Genomic DNA, 13,271 nt, shown 5'->3' on the forward strand with positions numbered 1-13,271 from the left:
CGAAAAGAGCCTAGCTCCGTCCTCCTACACCGTTAGACATTTATACACATCAACGATGTGTTCCCACAACCTGGGCGCTTACATGGATGCGGAACGCGGTTTAGGGCACAGGGCAGGGTTCTTTAGGCGGAGCCGCCATTTAAATGCCGCCCCCTCGCCTCCCCTGCCTGCCTCCCTCAGCGCCGGGGACGCCCCCACTCCCTGGCGGCGCGCGCGCGCCCCAATCCTCGCGAGAGGCCGCCGCTCGCGCCCGCCGGTGCCACGTTCAAATGGGCCGGCGGCGGCGGGAGAGCGCGGCGGGCGCGCGCAACCGGCGGGTCGCTGCCCCGCCCCCTCGCGGCGCTGTCGCCAATCGGAAGCGAGAGGCGCCACGCCTCGCCGACGCGATTGGCTGTCGGGGGGCGCGGGGGCGGGGCCGCGGAGCGCTCGGGGTCGCGCTGCCGGGGCCTAAGCGCGCTCCCGCCGCACTCAGGGCTCCAGTGGCGGCGGCTCACGACGCGGTCCCGCTCCGCCCCTCTGTGCTGCCCGACGGGAGGTGCGATGGCTTCCCGCAAGAGCTCCAGAGCCACCGGCGGCAGCCCCAGCCCCGGCTCCAAGAGAGGTGAGCGGCGCTGCTGCGAGACCGAGGCAGTAGCTCTGCGGGGAAGGGGCGGGGGCTCCAGCGGCGGCCGGAGCCCGGAGGCAGGGAAGGGCCCTCCCCGCGATACGGGGCAGCCGCCAGGCAAAGCGCCGGGATGCTGCGCCTTCTCCCTCCCTCTACGGCCCTTCCCTTCCCTTCTGCCGGCCCCTCTGGTTCCTCCCGCGCTGTGGGAGCTGGGGAGGGGGACGCAGGGTTGGTGGCCGTGATGTGTCCCTCGCGTTCCCGCCGTTCCCTATCCAGGGAGTTCACGTGGAGGAGGAAGTTGTCGGGCCTGGGCGGCGGGGACTCCCCTCGAAAGCTCCCTAGAAGGGATGAGATGAGCGCCGGGCAGGCCTCAACATCTGCGGGTACCCCCGGGACCGCTTCCTCCTCGAGGTGAGGTGGAACCGGGATGCCCCAGTCTCAAGTCTCTCATATTCTCGTATCCAAACTTGGATGTGGAATATCTCCCCAGAGTGACCTGGTTAGGTCAAAATTATTAGATCTGTTGTAGGTGGAGCACCTAAGCTGATGGTTTCTGTAACTATCGAGGCAAGGAGGAAGAGTCTCAGAAAAATGCAAGCAGGAGGTTTCTTTGAGGCAGTGATCCCCCACCCCGCCAATAAAGAACCCCTTGGCAAACCTGACTGCTCACAGACCGCTGTGTGTGCACACAGTTTAAGTAGGGACAGTTTTATGGTCATTGGCCTTTCTCAGCATAGCGGTACGCGCCTGAAAGGGGAGAAAAGTGTCTGTACTTCTGGAGTCACTCCACAGCCATGCGCACTGTACTGGGGAAAGGAGGTTTTTTACCATACACTGAGTGTTTGCGTGTCATAGCTTCTTTAGATTCGAGTTTCGTGTGCACAGAGCTCCAGTGATAAAATGTGGTGATGGCACAGAAATAATATCTGTTGTTCCTCTTTGAATGTAGCAATAATAGTGAGAACAATGTTCATTAAAGGCTGAGCCATATTGGATTAGTTTACCTGTCACATGATGAATTAAGAAGGAAAGATTTCAAATATACTTAAGCTTAAAAGAGTTTAGAGATAATATTGCAGAGTTTGTAGAAGTGTTGTTTTTTATTTTATTTTAAAATCTTTTTTTCAGTTGCTGACCTGTGTAGTCTATGTTAATTACAGTTTTTGCTTGGACTGGACATGCTGTGATGATCACCCAGTATTAAGCATGCTAAATACAGATTTTCAATTTTAATGCCTTAAAAACCTGCATCCCTGTTGTAATTTTGAATACTGAATATGGTAATTAATATTTTAAATATCACTTTACATGTTTGCCAATATCTGAAAAATGAATTTATTGGTAAACTAAATCTCTAACTGAATAAAGAAAGCATTCTATGGGTTTTTATTTGTCATCTGAGTAAAATTTTCTCCCTTTGTATTAAAAGGTGTCTTTGAGGGAATGAAGCACTCTACTGACATGCAACCTCTTAAGTTTGTTAGTATACAGCACTCCTAGTTAGAATCCCTTAGATAGCAATTACAGCGTGAAGCTGATGCTGTTTTCATAGTTGCAGCTGCAGAGAGAGGTGAGGGATGGTAACTCCTGTGTGAATAAAGGAACAGCTGGAGGACCAGGGTTTTCACAGCAGCCAGTAAGCTTTCCACAGTCAAGGGATGTGAAACTGAGATGAGGAAATGATTTTGAGACAGCAAGTAATTGAGACTGGGAAGTATGAAAACCTCAAATCTGAGGCACTTTTTGCTTGATAGAAGTACTCACTTTCACAGCAGTTCTTGAGAGAGGATGTGGCTTCTTGCCAAGGCCTTGCTCACAGCTCAAGCCACTGAGGCTAACAGCTTATTTCAAAATCTGTGCACTCAAGACAATGCCAGCATCAGTAATATGCTTTTAGATTTCTCTGTCAGTAAATATTTACAGTAAACTAATAGATTAAGTTCTAATTGTAGTTTATATAGGTGTTTTCAGGTACACTGTACTGTCAGAAGTGGAACTAAACATCTTTTAGAAATAGAACTCTAGCTTTTACTTTCAGAAGTCATATACTAGAAGCTATCAAATCATTCTTAATATAAGAAAAAACACTTTATTTTAGCTTTGTAGTGCTATTTATTCTTTGAAAATTACATTTACAGAATGTAAATATAATTTACATTATTGTCATTGTGTGACTATACCAATGATTTTATTTAGAGTACAGAAGTGAAACCAGGGAAGAATCTGACAGTTTGGGGATACTTAGAGAGGGGAAACATGTTTTTATTATCTTTACTGGAAAGTTTGGCTGCTTACTAGCCTGCAGAATCCATAGTAAAGACTTGGCCTCTCAAAAGGAAGAGTATCAGTTTTAAAGACTAGACAAAGTAATAGATACTTGCTGCATTGTTACTTGAAGCATCATTAGATGAAGAACAGTTTTGTTACAGAAGCAAATGCATAACACCTGGTCATGAATCAACTCCCTCAGATTTCATGAGATGCGAAATGTGGAAATGTCTTGGGCATTAGCAGGTGCCTGTGGAGAAGACTTTCAGCAAGACTGAGGATTAGCAGCCCAGCTAAATTTTGAAATACACGTGGCTGAAAAATTATGGATTACTTTGTAGCCGATGCTTACCTAGTCCAGATCATAAGACAGCAAGCATTATGCTGCTGTGTGGGTACAGTGTGTCCTACAGTGTGTAAGTGATGGCTTACTTAAACATAATTTTTACTGAAGATACGTTGTGCAATAATTGTTTTCTTTGCATCTCAGGTGTTAAGTGGGAGTGTTCTCCATTAGGCTAAGCACCATACAAACCACACATTTCCAATGTAAAGCATTGTCTGTATCTACAGAGAACTGTATTTTATATTAAAAAGCCCATAGTCCTATCTCAGTTCTGAGGCCATGTTGCCTTCAGTCTCTATGATGACAAAGAACTGTAACATTGCTTTGGTAAATTTTCTTTAATCTCTACAGTAATGACTGAGAATCTTCCGACATCCTCTACTTTTCTTTGCAAGATCCCAGGAGATTTTTTTTTCTCATTTTTCTGTTTTAATCATGTGGTTTCCTTGCATGTGCAAATGTATTGCTATGTTTTTAACTCCTTTCACTCATCCTTTGGACCTTCTAGTGCACCTTGCTGTAATTCTTTGATTAATTTTAGGTGTTTCAACTTTCTTCAGATTTGTTTGGGGCTATTTTTGGTATGCGTTCAAGGTGACCCAATGTACTTATCCAAATATAATTTTGTGTTATCATTACAACGTTTTTTAGTTCACTGTATCACTTCTAGAAAGAAATTTTGCCTGCTAATTTGCAAGAATTTCCACTTTTTATCTCATCTCATCTCATCTCTGTTGTAAAGATACTTTAGAACTGCTTTTATCTGGGTGAGGATCTCCATTAGCTTTCTAGTTAACCTAAAGAGCAGAGAAAATTCATCAACTAAACAGGTCACGTTTCGCTGCTGAAGTTCTTTTGTTGGGAGCACTGAACTTCATGTCAGTGCTTGAAGTGGGATTGCCCATCTATTCTGTGATGTCTCTCAGCTACCCAGCTGTGCTATGGTATAACATATCATTTTTTTACATTGTGGATTCTGTTTAAATATGATGCTTTTATCTATATAAAATTTTGATCTCTAATTTCTGACCTCAACTGCTGTCCAGTGTGCTTGTTTATGCTCTTTACAGTTGTGTAGTGTGTAATCTGATTTCTTGTATTGCAATCTATCCATTATTTCCTATATTTTAATTAAAACCCTTAGGAAGAAGGGTGTTATGGTGTTGGAGGTCCTAAGTTGGAGATGTAAATTTGGGCTGCTCTGTGGAGCTTTACAAATCTTTTGACTTGTTAACCTGTTTGCTGACCAAAAGTGACCAAAGTCCAACAGTTTGCTGAATCAAAAAGAATTCTCATGATTCAGTTAGTCTGCTGCTCTGAGCTTTGATTTGGCTTTTTAAATTCAATGTCGAAGTGTTTTCTTGTAACATTTTTGATCTTCAGAAATATACAGCGAATTGTTATTACTGCCTTAGAGTTTCTGTAGGTCTGTTGTGGGCATATGAGAAATACTTTGTGTCTCACTGGTGGAAACTTTGTATACTGTTTAAGAAAATTCTGCGGTGATTTCTTTTGGAAGTTTATCCTATTGCCTTGTTTAGTTGCTTACAAATATTTGAAGAGCTTGTATTTTTACCATTAATGCCAGATGCTAATACAAATAGCAAAACCATGGAAATGTAGACAGCTCTTTATAATTCAGCTGTCTGCCTTGAGTCTTATTCAGGGTGGCCTTTCTGGAAGACATTTTAAAATATTGTAAAATAGTCTGACAAATTAAAAAATTGTACCAACAGTAATGGTCCAAACATCACTAATTTGCAGGGTACATTGCAGCACTTCCACTGGTGAAATTACTGCATTTGCTGATTCTCTTCCATTCTTCTCTTTTTTTCTTCTTTTATTTTTTAAATGTCCTGTACAAAATTGGAGGCAGTAACTCTTCAAACAAGTCAGCATTCTATCTCTGATTCAATGAGTAATATAAAAAATATCTTTAAAATGGTTAATATAGGTATTTCTCAGCTCACTTGAGCAGATTTGCATTGAAATAGTGAATCCTCAATAGACTCTTGATTCATTTGTCTAATACTAAAGTCAAGTGAGTTCTAGAAGGACGACCCTTAAGGTTTATCTGAATGAAAGTTTCTCTACACCATTAACTGTTGACAGGTGCAGTAGCTGATTCCCAAAGTTACTCTGGAAGTAGAAACAATCAATTTGAACAGAATATATGCTTTTATGCCTTTCTGGTTTTCCCATGTTGCCAGGTATTTGTATTTACTTCCTTTACTTTTTCTCAAGGATGTATTATTTTGAGTTTTAAGATTGATACTTGACTGTAGCAGGATGGACATAAATACAAAGTGCTTGATGCATTCCTCTCAGTTCTTTCTCTCCTAAAGAATTCTGAAGCGCTGGCAGAGTCCTCTCCAAACTTCCAGAGATGCTACACTTAATGAAGACACCAAAGCTCTCATGCCCCATTTGATCCAGTATGGGCTGAAATCTTGGGCTTCCTCTGTGTTTTCTAATGGATCTTATGTGTATGCAGCAAGTCACTGTGGGCTAAAAGAAATTATTCACAGTTCTTCAAATATGGAGGAAAGTTGCGCTTCACATCTGCAAGGATGTTTGCTTCAATGTACTTTTTGAGCATTTTTTTAAGTGTTTAAATGATAACCTTTACAATATCCTTTTGAGGATAAGGCTTGTTTAAAATGCTAGGTGGAAAACCTAAAGTATCTCTGGTATCAGGGAGACAGGAAGCTGGAATATGTTTTCTCACATTTTGGCAATTACTCTGAAAATGCACATGAGGATTCCTCAGCAGGGGTCATAGCTGCTCAGTGTTCAGTCGCCAAAGATGTATATCATATTGGGGGATTAAGAAGTTAAATTTTTTTAACAGTTTAGGCTGCAGGTCTGCAGTTAGCTTAATCTAGTTTGAGGCTGCTCTGCAGCCTTCCTCTTTTCAATGCCCCTTCCCTGTACCTGAATTATTGGCTGTGCAGGTGCAAGATGAAGCATGCAGGGAACTGATAAGCAGAGAGCTGATTTTTTTATTTCCCTCCTTAGACTGGCTCAATGCATGGCTTTATGGAAGGTCATCTTGGGAGGAGGGAAGAGATGACAATGAGTGGGTGGGCATTAGGGGAGGGTGAGGTTAAATCCAGAGTTTTATGTTCGATCATGTAATCATGGAGCCATGGTGTGAACACCGAAAGGTGACTGGTTTGGTTGGCTATGCTGCTGTAATAGGTGGATATATAAGGGCTTCAGTAAAGATAACAAAATTTACTAGCAGGGGAAGGCCTATGTGTCAAGATTATTTCTAATTACAGAGTGCATAAAGAGGTGGCATTTGAATAATGCTGTCTTATTGAACTGAAAACTGCTTGGCTGATTGCCTGTATGAAAAGCAAGGGTATATTTTCACCTGGAATCACTTTGAAACATATAATAAGAATTCCTGTGCTAATTTGTATGTTGAATTCTTCATTGTAGAGAACTTGAGCAATGAAGTTCTGATTTGCCCCAAGTGGTTCTTTCCTGATGAAGATCACAATCTGGTAATCTGTGTGATAGCCTGCAGCAATCTTTTCCCTAACTGCATCTGTGGGATAGCTCTTTGCATGGAAAAGTTTTGAGCTATGCTTTGAAGTGGAACTCATAATATTATGTGTCTTGAAACATATTAGAAATTAAGTATGCCAATAACTATGTATTGAGTTTGAACATACTGTGGTATGTGTGGTTTAACTTTGTTAGAACTTCAAAGATTAAACCAGTTGCAGTTTTCTTCATGTGGAGTTGCACTCTTACTATGCATGTACTTAACCTGATGTAACAAATGCTACCAAGTTGTTTGCTTGAAGACTTTCTTTACAAAACATCTAATAGCTAGAGGGAGTTGTAACTACTCCAGTAGTGGTTTTCTGGTTTAGCAGTTTTATTTCCTGAGGTTCTGTTTGTTAACTGACAATTAATTACTAATGCAACATATCTCACTTTCTCATTCCTCATGCTGGTGTTTTTTAAATTTAAAAATTCCTAAAGAAAGTTCACATAACAGTTTGTAACTGTAACAGTTTGTAACAGTTTCTTCCTGTAGTAGCTAGAGGACACATAGTGACTAGAAGACACAGACAGAAGGTTCTATAAACAGCAATTTCTCTGCAACTGAGATATCCTAAAAATATATTTTAGTAACATATGAGATCTCTAAAACCTGTTTTGTACTCCATAAGAGTTGTAGGTGTATAGCAACCTGTGGACAAACACCTAATTAAATTGGCTTAGTATTGGACTTGAAAACTGGTATGTTTTTGGCATTTCAAGCATTTTGAAGTATTCTTTCTTTCCATGAGCAGAAACCTGTGAAAAGCAGAGTTATAGGTGATTGTGTGACAACTGGAGTTTTTCTATTTGAACTCCCTCAAAACATGAGAAAAATTTAAAGAACTAAACCAACATAGTCTGTTTTCTTTATTTTGTGGCTTAATTAGGACTTGTTGCTGAAACAAATTGATGTGACCCACATTACAGGATAGGAAAATGGAACAAGGAAAAAATACCCTTAAATTAATGTCAGCATGTTATGTACGACGATGAGGATTTTCAACCTTATGTAATAGAATCTTTTTTAAAGGTCACCACCAGCAAAATTTGCATGTTCTAGGCCCAAGTATTTCTTGTATTTCCTCTCTACATTTACCTTCCCTGAACTCTTCTCCGTCCTAAATACAACCATCTATTTAATTAACCTAGTAATTATGTAGGACTGTTGGCTGCATTAAATCATTCAAATGCAAGATAGGTAGATTGTATAATTTTATATCTTATTTCCAAATATTCTGTGGGAAAGAGCTGGTAAATCAAAATTGCAGCTATTAAAAATCTTTAAGTAATTTGTACAATTAAAATCAGTATTTTGTCTACTCATTAGTGTTACAGAGATATTGTTCCTACAGCAGGAGGCAAACTAAAATTTCTTTTTAAGCATGTGATCTTGACCTTGAACCTTTTGGCTTGATGTTTGAGTCAAGCATGTATACAAGAGGCACGTTCTACATAGTTTTGACTTTAATTCTGTGCTGTGCTTGTATACACATAAAAACAAAACTAGAGAAAATTGACAGAAGTGTTTGGGAAAAATATGGACTTTTCTGTGCAAATCTATTTAGATTACATAAATGTATAACAAAATATTTTTTTTCCTGTCTTTACACAACTCCTATTTTTTGGATTTTTTCTTCTAGTTCTAGTTGTCTAAGCTTGTTATTGTACTATCTTTTAAGTTTGTGGAGAAAAGGTTTAAAAGACAAAGTAATCCAAAGTATTCAGATAGTGATAGGTGCTTTAAATATTGATTTAAATATATTGCTGTTGATAGTATTCATTATAAAAGTCAAGTCGCAAGCAATGTTGGGTTTAGTCATTTAAGTTGTGTGCACATCTGTGTGTATTTCTTCCTTGTAATAAATCCTTCTTGAGGAACTACCCAAAAAATAGTCATCCAAATAATCAAAAACTAAATTGAAAAGCCAAAACATGGCTTGGATAAAATTTGACTAGGTTTTGGAAGTAATCATCTTTCTATCACATTTAGAAAAGAAGCAAGGATTTCAGCAGAAATCAGAAGCAGATTCAGGATTTTATCTTATGAATATGCATCTCTGTCTTGTTTTCTCCTCTGACTTGATCAGTTATGCTTAGATAAACAAGACTTGAGAAGAAAGTTGTTAACAGCAGCAGCTTTTATGGGGCAAATGGCTGGTCTCTCCAAATCTCACTGAGAAGTGTGGAGCCAGCACTGCAAGTAGAGTCCACTGCTCTGCTGTACTTAGATGAAGTGCTTTTGACAAGTCTCTTGAAACTGCAACCTCCTAGGACAGAATTTCTCACTAAATTTCTCCTTTTCTTTCATATGTAACTGTTTTTCTCATAGAGACAAATCCTTAGGGTTTAAAAAAACCACTCAAACAACCAACAACCCTGAAGCTTGCCATTATTGTGATGGGTTTTCTGAGTAGATTTCTTGGGCATAAATTTTATTATTTCTGTTGTATATGTCTTTGAAGAATCATGTAAATGAAAAGCAATAGGATTTGTTTATAGTCAGAAAAAATGTAACTACTGAGGAATAATGAATAAATGTAAAAAACCCTACTGAGGATGATGCTTAACTTCAGGCAGCCAGATGATAATCTTATTCTTGTTTTAGATTTTTTTTTTCTGAAGAGTGAATAATTCTGACTTAGTAACACATCACCTTAGCTTGCAACTAAACAAACTCTTCTAAATATTGTGCTGTTCCCAGTGAGTCAGAAAGCTATCTCTAGGCTTAAAAGTACTTTGAAATACAGAAGCTTAAATTCAGAAATGGACTTATTGGCCATCTCTTTATAAACTGAATATAAAACAGCTAAAAACCTGTATGTGTCTCTTGTACTTGAAGCATATTTTCAGATAATAGGACTCAGATCTGATTTTTGACAGACTAAAATGGCTTTGATCTTATACCTTTGGGTATACTTAAAAATGTCTTTTAGACCTACAGAGAAGTTCAAACTGTGTTCCCTAGAGGAGAGAACTGAGTCTGATCTTTCACATCCTAAGTGAGGAATTCAAGGAGATGTTTCAATGGAATCACTTCATCTCTTGAAAGGAGGAGCTTCCTTTCACTAGAGAAGTTCTGCCAGGATGCTTATGATCCTAGAGGCTTTTTACATATTTTGTGATGCATCACTTTTTTTTGCCTACTATTTTTTTCCCCCTTCAGTTGGCCATTCCCAGCATCTCAACAATCAGCCTGCTTGGTTGTCTAATCCTGAATTTGACTTTTCTCTTGCTTTCAGTATTTATGTTTTTACATTGTTTGTATAGTGGGTTATTTTACTGTGAGAAGTCTTGTAGTGATTAAAAAGTAACAACAGAAAGGTTTATGTTTTGATTGATTATATGTGAAATAAGGAAAAGTTTCTCAAATACTAAGATAAAAATTTGTTAAGTGTCAACAGGAGATCCAAAATTGCATTTCAGTTAGTGAATTTTTATGTTCTGGTCTTTGTATTTCCTTTGAAGTTAGTGCTTTTTCTGTTCCATCAGTTTCCCCATTCCTAACCAGTAAGTTTCTGATGTAGATTATTAAAGTCTTTTGGCAGCATGCCGAGGTATCTTTATAACCATATAGTCTAGATTATACAAAGTTCAGATCAGAGATCTAGTTTTTAATGAGAAAATTAGTAATTTAAAAATCTATTTCCCCTCCTCCTAATTTCCCTTAAGGTTGTAGTGATGAAGAAAATTTCTTAGAAACTAAAAGGAAGAGTCAATTTTATATTGCAAAGATTTTCTTATTGAATTTATTGAAAGTGAACCTTTACCTTAAACTTTATATCTTACCTCTAAAGACCCTGCTGCCATGACTGTAAAACAAACAAAAATTTCTGAGTATGAATATTAGTGAAAATTTGAGGTTGGAATATTTCATAAATGATATAATAAGTATTTTGGTAAAAATCTCTGTTCCATCTGTAAAGTAAACACAGAGAAAATAGTTACCCTGTCACCCTTTAAAAAATAAAATATAGTTCATAAAAGCACAGATTTGTCAATTGAAAGTGTATTATTCTACCCGTGATGTAGAGTAACACTGAGTAAAAATAAAAGATGACAATAATTTTGATTTTGGATTAGCACTTGGAATCATTATGGTGTAAGGACTTCTTGGAATGCAAGAATATGCACAATATGTGCTTATTGAGTCAATTATAAAATACATATTATAAAGTCTGTGTGTGTGTATACACTCACATGACCTGTCCCTCAGTAGAGAGAGAGTGAATAAAAACCTTGTATTTTAATATGAAGGAGAAAATAGATAGGGGAAAATCAACAGAGAAGGCTCTGAATTTCCTGTGACACTTCAGTCAAAATACATGTTACTGACCCAACCCAATAAACTCCTCTATGTAAAATCAGTTTAAAGTAATTATCTGCAGATCTGTTAGTGGAAGGGGCTTGCAACAGTTGCTTTATCATTAATCATATTGGACAAGATAATTTGGCAAAAATTTCAAGCAGTAGTAGGCCGTGCTTATAAAATAGAGGTTGTTTTCTGTCTGTGCACTGCTACTAGTTCTGCTTTGTTGGTAATGAGATGGTTCTTTCGTACCTTATTTTAGCTTTTTAATTCTCTCCTGTATCTGCTTTTTATTACACTGCATTTTGTTCTTAAAAGCATGTGTTCTAAAGTCTCCCTTTAATCTAGCTGATTGATAGTTTTTGCTTCTAAAATGTGATTTTTAGTTGTTTCTTTGAGGGTAGTGTTTCATTGCTTTTTCTTTAAGTGTGTATTTCTAGTTTCTAGTGACTGCTTGCTTTTGTGCACCCTTATCTTCAAGTGATAAAATGTAATTTCTTCCATATAACTTCCTAATCACCTTTGTGGGAAATAATTTTACACATCACAAAAGCTAGCTTGATGATTTGAAGCCTGACATTCTGTGTTTATAACTGGCTATTTTTCTCCTCTAAATTTCTTTGTACTTTGGTAGTGACATAGAGGTGTAACTAATGCTGCTAGTCTGAATTGTCAATTATGCTTCTGTAAAATTAATTTAAAATAATTTCTGTAAAATTAATTTAAATACATGGGCTGCGTAGTTGTAGCACAACTAACTTGATGATAGTTTTTAAATTTTGGAACAGTGTGGGAACTCAGCAGATCGCTCCTGATGTCCAGAGCTACCGAGAGAGCCCTTGGGGAGCTTGGGAGCCTTGGAATGTTGCCAGAAGTACCTGGTGGCTCAACTTTGACCCTGCAAGAGATGTACCACCTGTATATGGGGATATGAGAATCACTGGGGTTTAAAGGGTATAGAAATAGTATAATTACTGGGCAAAACACAGATTTTAAGATTTTAGTACAGGGGGGTTATGGAGACAAGACAGAGGAAATTGGGCCTGCCTCATGGTTCTTCTTCCTTCTTCATGTCTTCCATTTTCTGTGTGACGCAGATATTTTTTGATAGGTTCTTGGTGAAGGTACACTTGGTAATAAAAATTATAAGTATTGGGGACAAAAGGTAAATAAGATTTACGTAGTTTTTGTTATAAAAGGATGCAACTGCCCTGTGGGCAGTCAGAGTGCCTTTGGCTGCCTTGCTGGTCAGACCCCGTCTGGGCAGAAAGAAAACTTTGTAGATAAGAAATAATAACCTTGAAGACTGAACCTGAGAGTCCAGCCTCGTCTTTTGAAGCCCGATTAGAGCAAACCCATTTCACATGTGTCTGGGCAGAGACAGACAACAGCCGGCCCAGAGACACCAGTGAACAGTTATATAAATCAGGTGAACTATGACAATTAGGGAAGCAACTGGAATCACTTCAAAAAGAAGCAGCAGTCACAGCATCTGAACACAGTAGAGATGAGACATTGTCAGAAGTCTACACTGTTGACTTTGTTGTTCCAATGTCAAATTGCATTGTAAGTAGATACATATTCAACTTAACCTTTGTCTTTCATAAAACTAACAAAAACGATATTGTGTGGTATTTTGAGCTAACCTTGATCCATCTTTCTCTAGGTCCTTTTTCCTTTTGATGAATTTGAAGAGTTTCCCCATTTTAGCTGTAGCCTCCCCCTTTAGGAAGGAAGATGTTTGTCTTTCTTGCAATCAATTAATTTTTAAAGGGCACAAGAATAAAACTCTGGGTACTCGGCTAGAGGTCAACATATATGTGTTAGTTCAGATTTGGAGTGTACATTTGAAATTAATTTCTTGATTCTCTCAACTCACTTTCCTTATAAGCATTTTGCTTGTTGTCCCTGAATGGAATTTGCTCACTTAGGTCTGAGTGAAAGGTGTTAAGAGGTGTGCTGAAATCATTATGGGTGTTCAGCCAGGTAAGGTCTGGTTCAGACCAGTCCTCCCAAAATACGGATCAGTGGATGGGGAGGTTCTCAGCATCAATTAAATGCTTTATGAGTGCACTTGTGGTAAGATCTGGTGTCTGCAAATGCAGGTGCAGCTCAAGTGAATTTGCTGTAAATTGCCTAATCTGCTGCCTGTCAAAACACTGTGGGGTTTATATACAATAGAATAA

The 13,271-nt window shown here is 38.7% G+C and overlaps 1 protein-coding gene across 11 annotated transcripts in view; it reads left to right on the forward strand.

Annotated features, from left to right (window-relative positions):
* The first annotated feature begins 440 nt into the window (after positions 1 to 440).
* Positions 441 to 13,271, forward strand: part of ASPH (aspartate beta-hydroxylase) — a 114,468-nt gene continuing 101,637 nt past the window's right edge. For 9 of the 11 annotated variants that reach the window (XM_084215587.1, XM_084215591.1, XM_084215594.1 and 6 more), the window contains exon 1: positions 441 to 601. In XM_084215587.1, the coding sequence (XP_084071713.1) occupies positions 541 to 601 (61 nt within the window). In that variant the 5' untranslated portion in view covers positions 441 to 540. The remainder of the gene's footprint in view (positions 602 to 13,271) is intronic. The other 2 variants (XM_084215589.1, XM_084215590.1) reach the window with 2 other exon arrangements.

The sequence above is a fragment of the Fringilla coelebs genome, assembly GCF_963513975.1.
Source record: "Fringilla coelebs genome assembly, chromosome: 1".
NCBI classification, from domain to species: Eukaryota; Metazoa; Chordata; class Aves; order Passeriformes; family Fringillidae; genus Fringilla; species Fringilla coelebs.